Source organism: Tasmannia lanceolata, unplaced genomic scaffold, assembly GCF_043159265.1.
Source record: "Tasmannia lanceolata isolate RefF3 unplaced genomic scaffold, GAP_Taslan_0.1 ptg000023l, whole genome shotgun sequence".
Classification (NCBI taxonomy): Eukaryota; Viridiplantae; Streptophyta; class Magnoliopsida; order Canellales; family Winteraceae; genus Tasmannia; species Tasmannia lanceolata.
The window spans coordinates 5,536,900-5,555,290 of record NW_027518700.1 but is presented as its reverse complement, the minus strand read 5'-3'; the positions used below and the strand labels follow the sequence as shown (position 1 = coordinate 5,555,290).

The 18,391-nt window shown below is 39.3% G+C and overlaps 2 protein-coding genes across 3 annotated transcripts; both read right to left on the bottom strand.

The window, feature by feature from the left end:
- Positions 1–10,376: 10,376 nt before the first annotated feature.
- On the bottom strand, positions 10,377–11,999 carry LOC143856270 (protein FAR-RED IMPAIRED RESPONSE 1-like). Of its 2 annotated transcripts, none has more exons than XM_077366439.1 (3): positions 11,115–11,999; positions 10,878–11,008; positions 10,377–10,771 (listed from the first exon to the last, which is right to left on the bottom strand). In XM_077366439.1, the coding sequence occupies exons 1-2, from the start codon at positions 11,826–11,828 to the stop codon at positions 10,907–10,909; spliced, it is 816 nt and encodes a 271-aa protein (XP_077222554.1). In that variant the 5' UTR covers positions 11,829–11,999; the 3' UTR covers positions 10,377–10,771; positions 10,878–10,906. The 2 variants fall into 2 exon arrangements, with proteins under 2 accessions (XP_077222554.1, XP_077222553.1); XM_077366438.1 differs by having other exon boundaries at positions 10,377–10,774; positions 11,115–11,995.
- Positions 12,000–12,330: 331 nt separating this feature from the next.
- LOC143856665 (protein FAR1-RELATED SEQUENCE 5-like) lies at positions 12,331–14,527 on the bottom strand. Its single transcript, XM_077366932.1, has 2 exons — positions 14,372–14,527; positions 12,331–13,512 (listed from the first exon to the last, which is right to left on the bottom strand). Exon 2 carries the CDS (start codon positions 13,507–13,509, stop codon positions 12,331–12,333), a length of 1,179 nt encoding a protein of 392 aa, XP_077223047.1. The 5' UTR covers positions 13,510–13,512; positions 14,372–14,527.
- Between the last annotated feature and the right edge of the window lie 3,864 nt (positions 14,528–18,391).

The following is an 18,391-nucleotide window of genomic DNA, read 5'->3' as shown; positions in this document are numbered from 1 at the left end:
TAAAGCAAGATAAAATAAACCACACAAAGGCAACCACAAGAACACACAAATTTTACGTGGTTCGGCAAAGCCTACGTCCACGGGCAATCCAAGAGAAATTCCACTAATCAAGAAGTAACAAAGATTACAATAGATTCTTCAATCGATCCAACACTTGATTGATTCGAAAAACCCTTCCCTTGTAACCCTTTACAAAACCCCTTCTTGATTAACTCTCTTGTAGTGCACACAAGAGAAAATCTTTCTCCTAATTCCAAGAGGCACAAAACAACATTTTTCTTTTCTTCAATTTAGCCAAGAGAAAACGTTACTTTTTCCTTCTCTCTTGAAATCATTAGATATTGGAATGTTTCCTAATTTTGGTTTTCTAAGAACCCAAGCCAATTTCTCTCTTTCCTTACCACACGGCATTGCTATATTTAATAATAGCAAGCCGTGTGGAACAAGGCAACTTTCCAACAATCTCCACCTTTGACTTGTTTCACAGCCACGTGAAATCAACTGTACCGTGCACCATCAAGAACACAGCTCCGCACCTCCTGCACATGAGGTGCCCACCCCACTCGTTGGGGTGCCCTACCAATGATCAATGTCTGGTGATGTTGGCCAAGTCCAAGCAATGCTTGAACTTAGTCACTGTAACTGGCTTAGTCAACATATCTGCTGCATTGTCATTTGTATGTACTTTTTCAAGTGAATACTTTCATCTGCCACCCACTCTCTTATCTTGTGGTGTCTCACATGAATGTGCTTACTCCTGGCATGATACACTTGATCCTTCGCTAAATAAATAGCACTCTGACTGTCACAATGCAACAACACACTTCCTTGCTTTAGTCCCATCTAACGAACAAGATCACCCAACCAAATGGCCTCCTTGGCAGCCTCACCTGCTGCCATATACTCTGCCGCCGTCGTCGACAAAGCAATCGTAGTCTGAAGCGTCGCCTTCCAGGAAATAGGTCCATCGGCTAATGTAAACATATAACCCGTAGTAGACCTCCTCTCATCTAAGTCACCTGCATAATCGGCATCCACATATCTTACTAACTGTGTAGAAGTGCAATGCCCATCAAACATGATGTCAAGATCTGTCGTTCCTTTCAAATATATGAGAATCCACTTTACTGCATTCCAATGCTCTTTTTCTGGATTGCTCATATACTTACTAACCACACTGACTGCCTGTGATAAATCTGGCCTACTGCATACCATAGCATACATGAGGCTCCCCACTGCACTGGCATATGGAACTCGAGACATCTAGTCCAATTCCTCATCTGTAGTAGGACATTGTTCTGCAGACAACCTGAAGTGATACACTAGTGGAGTGCTAACTGGTTTAGCATTTGACATGTTGAACCCCTCCAACACTTTCTCCACATACTTCTTCTGCATTACCCATAGCTTTTTTGCTTTCCTGTCTCTATGGATCTCCATCCCAAGGATCTGTTTTGCAGCCCCTAGATCCTTCATATCAAACTCCTCGTTCAACTTAGACTTCAGAGAAATAATGCCATGCTTGTTCATGGCAGCAATCAACATATCATCGACATATAACATTAAGAGAATAAAAGAACCATCATTAGTAGCTCTAAAATAAACACAACAATCATACTCACAGCGTGTGTAGCCAATCCGCAACATGTAGGAATCAAAGCGCTTGTACCATTGCCTGGGAGATTGCTTTAATCCATAAGGCGACCTCTTTAGCTTGCAAACATATTCTTCTTTGCCTTGCTCTTTGAACCCCTGTGGTTGCTTCATATATATTTCTTCCTCCAACTCACCATGAAGGAATGTTGTCTTAACATCGAGCTGCTCTAGGTCTAAATCCGACATAGCTACCATCGCCAATAAAACACGCATGGATGTGTGTTTCACTACTGGAGAGAAGATCTCATTATAATTGACCCCCTCTTCCTGTGCATAGCCCTTAGCTACCAACTGAACTTCAAATCGCTCTTCTTCCTTCTCTAATATAGCTTCTTTCTTTCGAAATATCCACTTGCACCCGATCACTTTTCTATACTTGGGCTTTTCAACAAGCTCCCAAGTGTTGTTCTTCTGGAGTGATTCCATCTCTTCCATCATAGTCGTCATCCACCTATCATGCTGCACACTGCTAATAGCATCCTGAAAAGTAGAAGGGTCACCCGTACCAACAACTAATGCAAAAGATAACATATCTTCAAACCATACCTGACCAGTGCTTTGGTATTTCTCTTTGGTTTGCCTGTGACAAGACTCTCATCATGCTTCTGTAGCTCCTGGCTACTGCTAGACTGAGGTGTTACAACACCATCAATTTGCTTAGGATCTGCATCTGTATCACTAAGCTCCACCTCTATCGAGGTTCCATCTGCATGAACTGTCTGTTGCTGAGATTCTTCACCACTATTTCCTTTCACCATGTGGCTTTCATCAAATACCACTTCTCTACTGATGACCACCTTTTGAGCAACAGGATCCCAAAGCTTATAGCCTTTAACTCCATCTTCATAACCGAGAAATATATACGGCTTGGATTTTGGATCCAACTTTGACCGTTGCTCACTTTGAATGTGAACATATGCTGAACAACCAAATATCCTCAATGCGGAATAGTCAACTGTCCTCCATGTCCACACCTCTTTTGGAATCTTAAAGTCAATAGGAGTAGACGGTGATTTGTTCACTAGAAATCATGCCATATTAACTGCCTCAGCCCAAAAATACTTTGGAAGATCTGCATTCAATCTCATGCATCTAGCTCTTTCCAAAAGTGTCTTGTTCATGCGTTCAGCTACACCATTCTGCTGTGGACTACCTAGAGTAGTGAAGTGTCTCGTAATTCCTTCGTCCTTGCAAAATTTGTTGAATTCACTGTTCTTGAATTCCAACCCGTTATCTGTTCTCAAGTACCTTACATGCCTTCTTGTCTGCTTCTCCACTTTTGCTTTCCACTGCTTAAATTTTGTGAATGCCTCTGACTTGTGTTTCATAAAATACACCCATACTTTTCTGAAGTAGTCATCAATGAAAGAAATAAAATAAACTGCTCCACCTTTAGATGGTTCCTGTACGGGTCCCCATACATCTGAATGTACATAATCCAAAACACCCTTAATTGTATGTCGTCGTGTCTTGAACCTAACCTTACACTGCTTTCCATACAAACAATATTTGCAGAAGCCCACTTTACACATTCTCACCCCCTTAAGCAATTTTCTCTCGTGAAGAACCTACAGCCCCTTCTTGCTCATATGGCCTAAACGCATGTGCCATAGAGCCGTGTTATCTGTACCTGAGTCATCTGGAGTAGTAACAGCTGCTCCACCTGTCACTGTATGCCCTAGCAACCTGTACAGGTTGCCTTCTTTCTTTCCTTCAGGACAATCATTGCCCCCTTAGTCACTTTAAGGTTTCCTCCTGTTGCCATGAAACTGCACCCACTTGTATCTAAGGCCCCCAAGGAAATAAGATTTTTCTTCAGATCTGGGATAATCCTCACATCAGATAGAGTTCTCACCATCCCATCAAACATCTTGATTTTAATGGTGCCTATGCCGACTGTCTTACATGCTGCATCATTCCCCATCAGAACGGTTCCTCCATTATAGGGTTGGTAGGTGTCAAACCAATCCCTATATGGACACATATGATAAGAACACCCTGAATCCAAAATCCAAGTCTCACTCAAGTGATTTACTTGCGTGGAGACTGATAGGACATCTCCATCACCGTCTGAATTCTTAGCTACAACACTGGCTTGATCAAAAGTTTTCTTCTTCTTCTTTTCCTCCATCTCTTGCTTATATTGTTTGCAATTCCTCCTTATATGGCCTTCCTTGTTACAATGGAAACATCTGAATTTACCACATTTTTCTCTCGACTTGGATCGAGACCCTTTTCTGAAAGGACTTTTATCTTTTGACCTTCCTCTCCCCTGATCACTACTTTTCCCTCTTGATACCAAGCCTTCACCTTGGGAATCATCCCCACTTGGTTTCTTACGTATATCATTTTCTAATAATACTGTAGTGACATCATCAAAAACCAAAGTGTCTTCCTCAAATAACAAAGTAGTAACTAGGTTATCATACAATGGAGGAAGGGAAGTAAGAAGAAGTAAAGCTTTATCTTCTTCTTCAATCTTCACCTCAACACTCAACAATTGAGTTATAATCTTGTTAAATGTGTTAAGGTGGGACATAAGAGGAGTCCCTTCTTCCATTCGGAGTCCATACAATTGTTTTTTAAGAAATAATTTATTTGATAAGGATTTAGCCATGTATAGACTCTAATTTCTGTCATAATTTAGGTGCAGTTTTAATTCCAAGGACATTGTACATTAACTCATCTGAGAGACATAGCCGGATAGCACTTACTGCTTTCATCTGGAGTTCCTCCCACTCTTCTTCTTTCGTTTTTTCAGGCTTCTTGTTTTTTCCCGACAATGCCTTATATAATCTTTGTTGAACCAACAAGTCTTGAACTCTTTGTTGCCATAGGCTGAAATTACTCTTGCCATCAAATCGCTCCACCTCAAACTTTGTGTTTGAGCCTTTCGCAGCCATCTTAGATCAAACCCACAAACTCGCCAGGAAAACTCCACCTCGACGAGAATTTACCGCAAACGCCAAACACTCCGCGGTTCTTGCCCGGCAAGATCGATCCAACAGCTTTGATACCAATTTTGTAGAAAATCAACGAACAATGGTCCGATCAAAATCTGCGATCTAAAGCAAGATAAAATAAACCACACAAAGGCAACTACAAGAACACAAAAAATTTACGTGGTTCGGCAAAGCCTACGTCCACGGGCGATCCAAGAGAAATTCCACTAATCAAGAAGTAACACAGATTACAATAGATTCTTCAATCGATCCAACACTTGATCGATTCCAAAAACCCTTCCCTTGCAACCCTTTACAAAACCCCTTCTTGATTAACTCTCTTGTAGTGCACACAAGAGAAAATCTTTCTCCTAATTCCAAGAGGCACAAACCAACATTTTTCTTTTCTTCGATTTAGCCAAGAGAAAACGTTACTTTTTCCTTCTCTCTTGAAATCATTAGATATTGGAATGTTTCCTAATTTTGGTTTTCTAAAAACCTAAGCCAATTTCTCTCCTTCCTTACCACACGGCATTGCTATATTTAATATAGCAATGCCGTGTGAAACAAGGCAACTTTCCAACAGATCCTTTAGAAAAAATTCATGAAGAAGGTAAAAGGAATCTGCCTGGCTCTTAATCCTGGTTTTAGTTTGGTTTTTCTACATGAATCATTTTCTTCCATTCTATCCTATCAAAGGTCATGTTCATCGAAACAAATTTCAATGTATTTAGCAAACTTGTTTTTGGTGAAAAACTTGTCAGAAAATAATCATTTTAGGGTATGTTTCCCAACCAATAAAACATATTCCATGGAATACTAGTGGGGCCGGTCGTGACAGATGGGCCGAGAGTGAGAGACTTGAGAGGATGGGAATGAGGGGAGCACGAAAAGCCATGGGAAAATAGAAAAAGAAAAAACCCCAAATCAAAGTACTGTATTATTTTTCACTGTTTTGTAAGGATTTCTTATGGTGTCTCCACTTGTGCCTCATCAATTTTCTCCCCTCCTTCCTCAGCTAATATTCCATGGAATAATTTTTCATGGTTGCCAAACATGCCTCAAAACTCTCGCATCATCGTCGAATCGCTGGAGTCAACTCTCTTTACTTTGGTCAAGTGTTTGTCTGAGTCCGCATTCTTAACCAAATCTCCTTTGACACTTGCAAGTCATGAATACATCAACTGAGTACTTGATCGCTTCGTGCCGAGTCAACTAGGGTTTGCATTGGCCGTATTTTGGCCTCATCTGCATTTTGAAACACTAATTCAACAAGAAAACTAAATCATGTACTTTTAGTTCGATGCATCGGATGTCCTCTAAGTATGGGACCAAGATCATTTGGGTCAGCTCGTGATGTTTTACAAGATCAATTGTCTCGCATATACAAATATCATGGCTGAATCAAAAAATTTATCACTAGCATTATTGATCCCAATTAAGGCTTTAAATTTCGACCGAAATCAACATCGAAACCGAAACCCCGAAACATAACAAATTTCAGTCGAAATTTCAGTAATATATATATATATATATATATATATATATAGAGAGAGAGAGAGAGAGAGAGAGAGAGAAAAGGGTTCCTGAGGTTAACCTCATATAGCTTATATGAGGTGGCGCTCACAAAACATAAGTGGCCCATATTTTTAGAATGATCCAAAGCATTCATTTGAAAGGCCCCATCATAGATAGGGTGTGTACAAAATATCAGCTCAATTGGATCATCCTAACCCATCCAAAAGTGGAGCGTAAAATGGATGGACACTTTTTGTCCACAAATCTGCCCATTTTTTCCTCCACTTTTGGAGGGGTTAGGATGATCCAATAGAGCTGATTTTTAGTACACACCCTTTCTATGATGGGGCTTTGTAAATGAATGGTTTGGATCATCCAAACAAAGTGGGCGCCTTATGTTTTGTGAGCGTCACCTCATATAAGCTTATATGAGGTTAACCTCAGGAACTCTATTCTCACATATATATATATATATATATATATATATATATATATATATATATATATATATATAGAGAGAGAGAGAGAGAGAGAAAGTGTTGGTGCGCTTAAGTTGTTATAACGCCTCCCATTTGTGCATTTTAGCGGGACCCAAACATTTAAACGAATGGGAGGCGTTATAACAACTTAAGCGCACCAAATAATTGGTGCGCTTAAACGCACCAACAGTTTTCTCATATATATATATATATATATATATATATATATATATATATATATATATGAGGAAAGTGTCTCTAGTCTCTCCCCTAGATAAGCTTATCTACTCCTCCCTTTAAAAAAACACAGTGGGCCCACGCTGTTTGGATGATCCAAAGCATTCATTTGATAGGTCCTAACATAGATAGGGAGTGCCCAAAAAATCAGCACCAAAGGGTCATCCTAGAACTTCGTTTTGTGGTGCCTTGTGGTACCCAGAATGGACACATATAAACGTCCACGTTTATATGCGTCCATTTTGAACACGGTGTGCCCAACAAAATGAAGTTCTAGGATGACCCTTTGGTGCTGATTTTTTGGGCACACCCTATCTATGTTAGGACCTATCAAATGAATGCTTTGGATCATCCAAACAGCGTGGGCCCACTGTGTTTTTTTAAAGGGAGGAGTAGATAAACTTATCTAGGGGAGAGACTAGAGACACTTTCCTCTCTCTCTCTCTCTCTCTATATCTATATATATATATATATATATATATATATATATATATATATATATGAGGAAAATGATTATGAGCTTGAACTCGTAGAGCTTATATGAGCTTGAGGGCCCAAACACATGGGTCCCACATTGTTTGTGGTGATCCAAACCATTCATTTGCAAGGCCCTATCATAGATAGGATGTGTACCAAAAATCGGCTCTATTGGACCATCCTAACCCCTCCAAAAGTGGAGGGCAAAAATGGGCAGATTTGTGGCAAACAGTGTCTGTCCATTTCGCCCTCCACTTTTGGATGGGTTAGGATGATCCTATGGAGCCGATTTTTTGTACACACCCTATCTATGTAAGGGCCTTTCAAATGAATGGTTTGGATCATCCTAACAATGTGGGCCCACATGTGTTTGGGCCCTCAAGCTCATATAAGCTATATGAGCTTCACGGTCACAATCATTTTCCTCTCTCTCTCTCTCTCTCTCTCTCTCTCTATATATATATATATATATATATATATATATATGTATATATGTATATATATATATACATATATATATATGAGGAAAGTGTTTCTACTCGGTCCCCTAGATAAGCTTATCTACTCCTCCCTTTAAAAAAATACAGTGGGCCCACGCTGTTTGGATGATCCAAAGCATTCATTTGATAGGTCTTAACATAGATAGGGTGTGCCCAAAAAATCAGCACCAAAGGGTCATCCTAGCCCTTCGTTTTGTTGGGCACACCGTGTCCAAAATGGACGCATATAAACGTGGACGTTTATATGTGTCCATTCTGGGCACCACAAGGCACTACAAAACGAAGGGCTAGGATGACCCTTTGGTGCTGATTTTTTGGGCACACCCTATCTATGTTAAGACCTATCAAATGAATGCTTTGGATCATCCAAACAGCGTGGGCCCACTGTATTTTTTTAAAGGGAGGAGTAGATAAGCTTATCTAGGGGACCGAGTAGAAACACTTTCCTCATATATATATATATATATATATATATATATATATATATATATATATATATATATATAGAGAGAGAGAGAGAGAGAGGAAAATGATTGTGACCGTGAAGCTCATATAGCTTATATAAGCTTGAGGGCCCAAAAGTGGAGGGCAAAATGGACAGACACTGTTTGCCACAAATCTGCCCATTTTTTGTCCTCCTCTTTTGGAGGGGCTAGGATGATCCAATGGAGCTGATTTTTTGTACAGACCCTATCTATGATAGGGCCTTGCAAATGAATGGTTTGGATCACCACAAAGAATGTGGGACCCATGTGTTTGGGCCCTCAAGCTCATATAAGCTATATGAGTGTATATATATATATATATATATAGAGAGAGAGAGAGAGAGAGAAAAGTGACTCTATTCGGCCGTGTAGATAAGCTATCTACTCCTCCCTGTTTTACTAACGCATTAAAGCAATGGACCGTCGGATGTATTCTATTTCAGCCGTAAGATCAAAACCCAAGTTACGTTGAAAATAACCACTGCAGAAACGAAGCCTTCTAACTGGTACGCAGAAACGAAACCCTCGTCTGAAAGTAAAAAAGGCAGACAAAGGCTCTCACGAGGGTTTCTCACCCAGCTTCGTCTTCTTCCTATTGCTACTCACCCGGCTTCATCTTCTTCCTCTCGCTACTGTACCAGTGTTTTTTTTTGTGATCCTACGCGGCCGTGTAGAGAAGCTGTCTACTCCTCCTCATTTTCTTTTAATTTTTCTGTAATTGTCATAAGTTTATAACTTTCATGAGTAGTTTTGTTTGGTAATTGTCATATTTTGTTTGTAATTTTCCTTCTTTATTACCATTTTTCGGTCATTTTTCATTTAAAACTTACCACACCTATAGCAAGTCTAATAAACCGTCATGATTACTTATTTTTTTTCTATATTTTTGCTAGCCACCTTTTTCACCCATTTACTTCTTCGAATCTTTGCATAAGGAAGGGCCACAAGCCGAGCAAGTGGAATCGGCGAAGGTCGCTAGCAAATTCCTATAAAAAGAAAAAAGGGATATGTTATCAGCACTACTGTATTTTGATGTATTTTGATGAGGGCACTCTTACTTTATTAAATTAAAAGTACGGTATGGACCGCACCATAGGATGATCCAAACCGTCCATTAGATGGGCCACAACCCATGTAGGTTGTGCCCCAAAAATCATTTCCGTAAGTTGATCCTAACCCTCCGATCTGAATGTAAAAATCTGTATAAATCAAGTGGGTGGGCTCCAAAAAATCAGTTGAAATGGTTTTCCTATACTAAACCCACATGAACACAAGCTGATTAGGGTTTTTTTAAAAGAGGAAGAATTTTTAAAAAAAAATCTGTTGAAATGGTTTTCACTACCTCATCACGATGAAAGAGCACAACTGCACAACAGGAGGGTGGTGGAAAAAACTGGAGGGTGGTGGAAAAAATGGACAGTTTGGATTATATAAAGACTACAATGTGGGTGGTGGAAAAAATGGAGGGTGGTGGAAAAAATGGACTACAATTGGAAAAACTGGAGGGTGGTGGAAAAAATGGACAGTCGGAAAAAATGGCCCTGCTGACAAAAGATTTTTCAATTTGTTGAATAACCCAAATTGCAAATGAACCATATCTTGCCTCATAGCATGTACTTGATATTTAGATTGCAAAATAATATAAAGACTACAATAATATATCCATAACAGTTTTGGCATTCAACCCATAATGAAATTGGATGGTTCTCTGCTTTGCAACGTTGAGCTAATTGATTCAATCTTAAAAGAAAATCCATCAGAATTCAGAATACACTGATTATGGGTACTAAATTAGTAAATGGCATTACAATTTGGATTTGCCACAGCAGCTCCTCATGAATGAAATTAAGGTCCATGTAGCACAAGTCATTTCAGTAATAAAAAATACAAATGATACATGCTTCTCTGTTCTTCAAAGTGTGACTGAACTGTCACTAAACATCGTGTTGAACAACAAAATTTTCTTACAAAAAATTTGTAGCGAAAAGAATCAAACATCTCACAAAGCACCACCATATATAATTACACCTCTTCAAGGAGGAGTTTTGGCATTCCATATACCAAGGTATTCAAACCAGTATATCAATGCAAGACTTAGAGCAACCATAGCATAGCTACTGCCACGTTAAGGTCATGTATGGCAGCTAGGAAGTTAAGGTCATGAAAAAAATTCATTTTATGAGATACCCAATTGAATAAGCAATCTTTTTGTCCTAATAAAAAGCTGATCCAAAACAAAGAGAGAAAATAAAGGAGCTTCCAAATGTAAATACAATGTCACCCTCTAAACAACAAGTTTTGATTGGAGAGACTTTCATTGCGACAACCCAAAAACACACTCGGTACAGTGGCTGCACATCCATACCACTCACTCACTTATTCAAATTCAACTTAGGACCACACAGGCTAACAGACATAGCAAGCAAAAGGTCCCAGCATCTTCAGATTAACAGAACAAAAGCACGTCCATCTTCCACCTGCTGCACCGGAGTCGAGTTTCTTGAAATTTTTCAACATAAGATAGCACATACAAGAAATAAATGCAACATATTAAGTGAATACCAAAGAGGCTTATATACTTACAGAAAGCATACTAAAATGACTCTTCAGTATCACATCTGGTCCTCTTCCTCTTCCCCTTCATCTTCCTCTTCCTCGTCATCCCCTTCTTCTTCGACTCCCTCTTCTGTCTCTTCAACCTCCGCTGCAGTCATCTATCGGAAAAATAGTAAATGAAAAATATATTAGCTCCCTGTCACATGATAAGAAAAAAAAAATTTCTCAAACACATCTAAATGACTAGCAAGCAAGAATCAAAACCTTGGGCTGTTTGCACGTCCTAATATAATGGCCTCTTTGTCCACAATTTCCACACTTTCGTTGCTTGGTTTTGGATTTAGATTTCTCTACACTGGATTTAAACCGGGTAGCCTTCTTCGGTCGACCCTTCGTTTTCACAAGTAAGGGGTCACGAATACATATCTCCGCGGTGTTAGTCACATAGTTGGATTGTACTTGACTGCAACTATTTGCAACAATTTCACTGTCTCTCTTCTCTAGCTCGGATTCCGCCAAACATGCATCTAAAGTTTCGTCCACCTTCTTCATAAGCCTCTTATTATTCTGAATGACATCCAGTGCTCTGTGACACTTTGCTAGTAGGAGCCATCTTTCAAGAGGAGTTACAGCTTTATTATTTCCTTCGTCTGCAGCCACCCCACCCCGGGATTGATGATATCTTGCCATAACCGTCCACCTATTTAAGATATATCGCTCCGGAATGCTAAGTAAACGTTTCTCCCTCATAATGCGCAGGATGTGTTTGCATAAGTAGCCTTCGGTCTCAAACTTGGCACACTGACAAGTAGCCTTTACTGAACCAGCTTTAGATTCTTCATATACAACCTTGCACCATTTCCACTTCTCTTCATTACTCAATCCCACAAGGTATTCAGACACGTTACCATTCTTATCCAACAACTCATCCCAACAGTCGCTATTATCCCCAAATTCTGCTTTGAATAATTTAAACATAATACTCGTATAACATTTTGCAGCTTGTGATTCCAAAGTGCTCCTAGAAATCAATAAAGCACTTGTACTTTTAGACTTGAAATCTGCTTGAGATTCTTTATCGCGCCGATCATGAAGGGCATTATCATATTGTTCAACAAACTCCTGTAAAGTAGTGCCCTAGTTTACAAAACCATCAAAGAAAGCATTCATGCTTTCGCTACGTGAACTTGATGTCATGCCTGCCGTGAACGTGTCTCTAAAATAAGCAGGGAACCAATGACTCCGTAGCTCCCACATTTTTCCTAACCAACTATTTTCAACAAATGGGTATTTCTCCACCAATTTCTGCCATTCTGTCTCACTGTCGGCTATGTTTTTCCTAAAATACCAATGAGTGTAATCCTTAGCGAAATCGCTAGTCGAATCTCGCATGGCTGGAATATGCTCAACTAGGTGCCTACTGATATGCCACGAGCAAAACCGATGACGAGTGTTCAGAAAAAACTGTTCTGATTGCATTTCACATAGCCCCGTCCATGTCGGTTATTATACAACTAGGAGCTTTCCCCCACATGCATTTCAGCCACTCCTTAAACAACCAAGTAAATGTCTCCTCTGTCTCGTCTGCTAAGAGGGCACAACCAAAAAGAGTAGATTGCCGGTGGTGGTTGACACCAGTAAATGGTGCAAATGGCATCTTATACCGATTGGTCTTATACGTGACTTTGGTCTTATACGTGACATCAAATACTATCACATCACTGAATCTAAGGCATGCATCCCTCGCCCTTGAGTCTGCCCAAAACATGGATCTCAAGTTTCCTGAAATATCCAACTCCATGCAGAAATGGAAGTTTGGATCTTCTGATCGTTTCTGTTGGAATCTTAGGGCTACTTCGACAGCTTCTCGTCCCATGTTGTTAGCCCTCTCTGATCTCAAATGGGTCACTACCTGATTAGTTGTGACAGCACTACCTGATCCATCACGTGATATATTAATTGTCCTTGCAATTCCACTAGGACCCAATCTACTTTTATTGAGGACGTTTACCAAATTCTTACATGCGGCATTCTTATGAAAATTATTATGCGAGCGATGCAAGCGTCTTTTAGGTGGAGATGTGAGATCGTGACAATGATCCTCCACAAAAGTGCTCACTTCCCACATTCCATCTCTAAATTTAATATCCATCTTCGCTTTACACCCTTCTCTTACAGTACGACGCCTTTTCACCTCCCCTTCCCTACCCTCCAGTCTCTTATCTTTAGGATATCTCTCTCCTTCTTTATCACAAACAAACCTCCTAAATATCACTTTCCCTGTTTTCTTCGACTTACTGGTCCTGCATTTCCTTACCCCAAACCCTGTAGACAAACCATATACATTGTAAAAGTCGTAGGCAGCCGCCTCGCTATCAAACTGCTGCTTTTCCACCGGTTTCTGAGCTACGTTGCTCCTACCATTATCCTTAGTAGGAGTCTGCAAACTACCACTGCAACCTTCTTCGTTATCAACAGAAACCAACGTACCCTCATTAAGATTTTCCTCCTCACCAACCAAAAGAAATTCATTCCCCTCAACTTCATCATTTACTAACCCACCAGCAGCTTGTGATAACGTATCATCAACAATAATTAACCTATTAGCATCAACATCATCAATGGATAACCCACAAACATTTGACATAGTATCATCCATTACCTGCAAAGGGCATTGGCCATTGGGATGTTAGGTAATCATATACAACTCACAAGCACTATCATAAAGTATCATAAATTAAGAAATCAAATGCAAAGAATCAGTTGAAATGGTTTTCCTATACTAAACCCACTTCACCTAATCAAGTGGGTGGGCTCCAAAAAATCAGTTGAAATGGTTTTCCTATACTAAACCCACTTCACCTAAACCCTCCATTTGAACAGATTTTTTTTTCAACAGAATATACAGAAAACCATTTCAACAGATTTTTTTTTCAACAGAATATACATAAAAATCTGTATAAATCAAGTGGGTGGGCTCCAAAAAATCAGTTGAAATGGTTTTCCTATACTAAACCCACATGAACACAAGCTGATTAGGGTTTTTTTAAAAGAGGAAGAATTTTAAAAAAAAAATCTGTTGAAATGGTTTTCACAACGGAAAAAAAGGGAAGAAGATGGTTTTCAAAAATCAAAGAAATAAGTTTCCGTCCAGATTTTTGTTTTCACAACCCAAAAATCTGGTTTTCAAAATAAAAACAAATGAGATAGAAAGAAACGAAACTGGTTTGACAAATTAAAAAGAAAGAAAGAGATCTGTTGAAAATTCCTAACTATGTTTAATAAAAAAAGATAGATGGTTCGATTAGGGTTTTCACAACCCAAAAATCAAATCCAATAAAAAAAGATAGATGGTTCGATTGGGCCAGTGGACCGACGGCTTAAACCATTCACTTGATGGTTCGATTAGGGTTCGATTCTGCTGGTTCGAACCGTAAGGAACCAGTAGATTCGAACCCTAAACACTGGTTTTCACAAAAAAAAAACAAGAAAGAATATGAAACGAGGGGAAGTAATGGTACCTGCTACAGTAGCGAGAGGAAGAAGATGAAGCCGGGTGAGTAGCAAGAGGAAGAAGACGAAGCTGGGTGAGAAACCCTCGTGAGAGCCTTTGTCTGCCTTTTTACTTTCAGACGAGGGTTTCGTTTCTGCGTACCAGTTAGAAGGCTTCGTTTCTGCAGTGGTTATTTTCAACGTAACTTGGGTTTTGATCTTACGGCTGAAATAGAATACATCCGACGGTCCATTGCTTTAATGCGTTAGTAAAACAGGGAGGAGTAGATAGCTTATCTACACGGCCGAATAGAGTCACTTTTCTCATATATATATATATATATATATATATATATATATATATATATATATATATAGAGGAAACTGTTGGTGAGCTTAAGCGTACCAAACTTATGGTGCGCTTAAGCTCCCCAATCACATGGGTCCCACATGTTCTGTGGTGATCCAAACCATTCATTTGCAAGGCCTTATCATAGATAGGGGGTGTACCAAAAATCAGCTCCATAGGATCATCCTAACCCCTCCATTTGTGGAAGACAAAAATGGGGCAGATTTGTGTCTGTCCATTTTTGTCCTCCACAAATGGAGGGGTTAGGATGATCCTATGGAGCTGATTTTTGGTACACCCCTCATCTATGTAAGAGACTTTCAAATGAATGCTTTGGATCATCCTAACAAAGTGGGCCCCCATGTGATTGGGCGCTTAAGCTCACCATAAGTTTGGTGAGCTTAAGCGCACCAACAGTTTCCTCATATATATATATATATATATATATATATATATAGGCAAAGGTTTTCTGAGGTATCGCTCACCGTGATCAGCCCTCTATAAAACACCGCTTGCATGTTGTTTGACTCATCCTACCCATTCATTCTATAGGACCTCACATAGATAGGGTGTCCCTTAGAAACCACCTCCATACCATAATCCTAACAAATCGATTTATTGGTGTTTAATTTGCAGCCATCCATTTGAAAAACTCCACTAATCATAACCATGACCCATAACTCATAACCCTAACCCTAACCATAACACTAATCCTACCTATAACTTACATAACCAATGGATTTGATGACTCAACCGACTATGGGAAATGAGGTATCTAGAGGGCTGAGCGATACCTCATAAACCAACCAGGGAAATTAGTAATTTTATTTCGTTTTCTTGGAAAAAACTATTATTCAGGCACGTGTACTTCGGCGTCAAAAGACTCCTTATACACGTCTCTGTTTCTCGCTTCCAACGCATGAGATAAATGCATCTTTTTTGTTGCTAGCTGTTACAACGAATAAAATATTATATCAGATCAACTTTGTCAATATTTGACTTTTTCTTGCACCGTCAGATTCAAAGTGACGTCTTTTATCCCCTTCTTTTCCCAAAAGAACCATACTGGCCACACCTTAGGATGATCCCGACCGTCCATTTAATGGGCCTAACTGTAAATCGTAAATAGTTTTTGTCCTTTCTCCCCTCTCTCCCCAGCGGATATGGATGAAATCAGAGTTCGATGTTATTCTCATTTTTTTTCAAAACTTATCTACCCTTATTTTACTATTACATTCCTCATTTCCTCCAAATTTCGGTCGTTCTATGTATTTCTTTTTAAAACAACAATTGTATCTTTATTTTTAAGTTTTTTTTGGACCACACATCGCGCGGGGTACCCCACTAGTGTATGTATATTTATATATATAATATATTTCTTTAAAGAATTTCAGCTGAAATTTCGGTAGTTTCGGATGAAATTTCTCGAGAAAAATCCAGCATTTCATTAGCTTCTACCGAATTTCGATTGAAATTTCAGGATTTCAATTTCAGTGAAGACCGAAATTATTGCCGAAACCGAAATTTAAAACCTTGATCCTGACAAATAAGAGAAAAAGTAATGAGATTTTATAGGGTAGCCGCACATGTAACCAAAAAGTACAATATGACCCACATAATTGGATGATCTAAACCATTCCTTTGTTGGCCCCAACCAAGATGGGTAGTGCCCTAAAAATCTTCTCCATAGGATGATCCTAACCCTCCAAGGTATATGAAGTAAAATAATGATTAAATAGCGCCATCTTAGCTTAAGCTTTTGGAGTAATTGGTTGTTTCTAGGGGTGGCCAGAACCGAACCAGACCCGAAGAACCGAACCGGAACCGAACTGTTTAAAAATACTTTGGGTCCGGTTCGGTTCCACTGATGGAGAACCGAACTTTTTCGGTTCGGTTCCGAGTCTAATGTTTTTGGTTCGGTTCTGGAACCGAAGAACCGAACTTTTGAATATATATAATATTTTTATATTTCTATTATACATATACCTATTAATATAAATTACTTATAATATTAATAAGTAATAGTTAATACTATTCTTATAATAAGAAAGTAACTTATATTATAACTTTAATTAAAAGTTTTTTATAAATTATAATTAGTAATTAGCCATTAGAACCGGAGAACCGGACCGGACCGAACCGATTTTGTTCGGTCCGGTTCGGTTCGGTCCTACTATGTACTATGGTTCGGTTCTTACGGTTTATGGAACCGGGAACCGAGAACCGAAAAAAAAGTAACCGAGAACCGAACCGGTGGGCCACCCCTAGTTGTTTCACATGGTATCAGAGTTATGTGTCATCCCTCTTTTTTGGGTCCCTCTCACGTAAGGCCCCTCTTTTTTGGGTTGGCCATACACATGAATTTTTAAATAAGGCCATCTCTAACACCTTAAGCTTTTGGAGTTATTGGATGTTTTACAATAGAAACCTCTACTAGTTGGAGGGTAGGATCATCCGATGGAGAAATTTTTTGGGTGTATTGCCTATCTATCTTGGAGACCATCAAAAGGAATGGTTAAGATCATCCAATTATGTGGGTCCCTTGAGCCTCTCTCTCTCTCTCTCTCTCTCTCTCTCTCTCTCTCTCTCTCCACGTGAGTAGCTGGTCAATAGTTCCCCTTTCAAAACAGCGTTGTATGAAAGGACTACGTCGTGGTCTTGGTTACTATACTCGGTTCGTACAAAGAGAATCCTAAGTTCAATTCTCAGGTTTCAGTTTGCTTCTCCAAACTACTGGGTCTCATTCTACTTCTACTTTTTCTCTTAAACATTCAATGCTTCACCTTTCCCTAAGCATGAATATAATCAATTATCAAATAATATATGAAACTATTATTTAAATTAAATATAGATTTAAATAAGGGTTCTAAGATGCATGAATTTTTTTTTTTCCAAGGACAAATTTGAGCTGGTAGAAGTATAGCTCATATTTGTCATTGTCCAATGATCCAAACCATTTATCTGTGAGGCCTTGTTATAGATGGGTCATGCACGCCCAACGGATGCTTCTACTGTTCAAATTGGGGCCGTGAATACAAAGAAGCAGTTGTTGTTGTTTTTTTCCTCTTCGTACATTTAGGGACCATTTGGATACGCGGATTTTAGAATCTGGGATTTCTTCAAAATTGTAGATGAGAGACGAGAGAAGAAGAGACCAGCCGTTGTTTTCTGATTTCTCGTCCTTTTTTCCGTCAGTGAGAGAGTAGCAGATCATCCCATGCCTTCCAGGTTTTAGAAATTTCAGGATGCGGGAGAGGTTTTCAAAACCTGGATTTCTTACTTAAAATCCAAGAAACACTGTCAGGACAGCATACAGCAGCTTGATCATGAACCCTCTTTTACACTGTTTTTGAACTAAAACTTGGATTCTAAAATCCGCGTATCCAAACGGGCCCCTTAATGGCCATAATTTGGATGGTTAGATTCGTCTGAAGGTTGTGGATTTTAATGCACAGTACATCCATAGCAAGGCCTAAGAGAAATTGGAGTACATAAATATTGTGGACCATGGGTCATTCAATCATCAATTTTCCAATTGCATGCCAGTCAATGATTTATTATGGCTGTCCGATCGGAGCGATTTCAACGATGTGATACCACATTGGTAGGGCCTGTTGAATGAATGGTTAGATCATGACTTGGGTGGACAGTAACTGTTAGTATCAATTTAAGGGTTCAATTTCCTCACCAAAACAGTACT

Coding starts and splice junctions, on each gene's coding strand:
- LOC143856665 (XM_077366932.1), bottom strand. CDS start 13,509: ATGGATGATACTATGTCAAATGTTTGTGGGTTATCCATTGATGATGTT.
- LOC143856270 (XM_077366439.1), bottom strand. CDS start 11,828: ATGTTTAAATTATTCAAAGCAGAATTTGGGGATAATAGCGACTGTTGG. Junction 11,009..11,114: donor GGACGTGCAAACAGCCCAAG/GTTTTGATTCTT, acceptor TTTTTCCGATAG/ATGACTGCAGCGGAGGTTGA.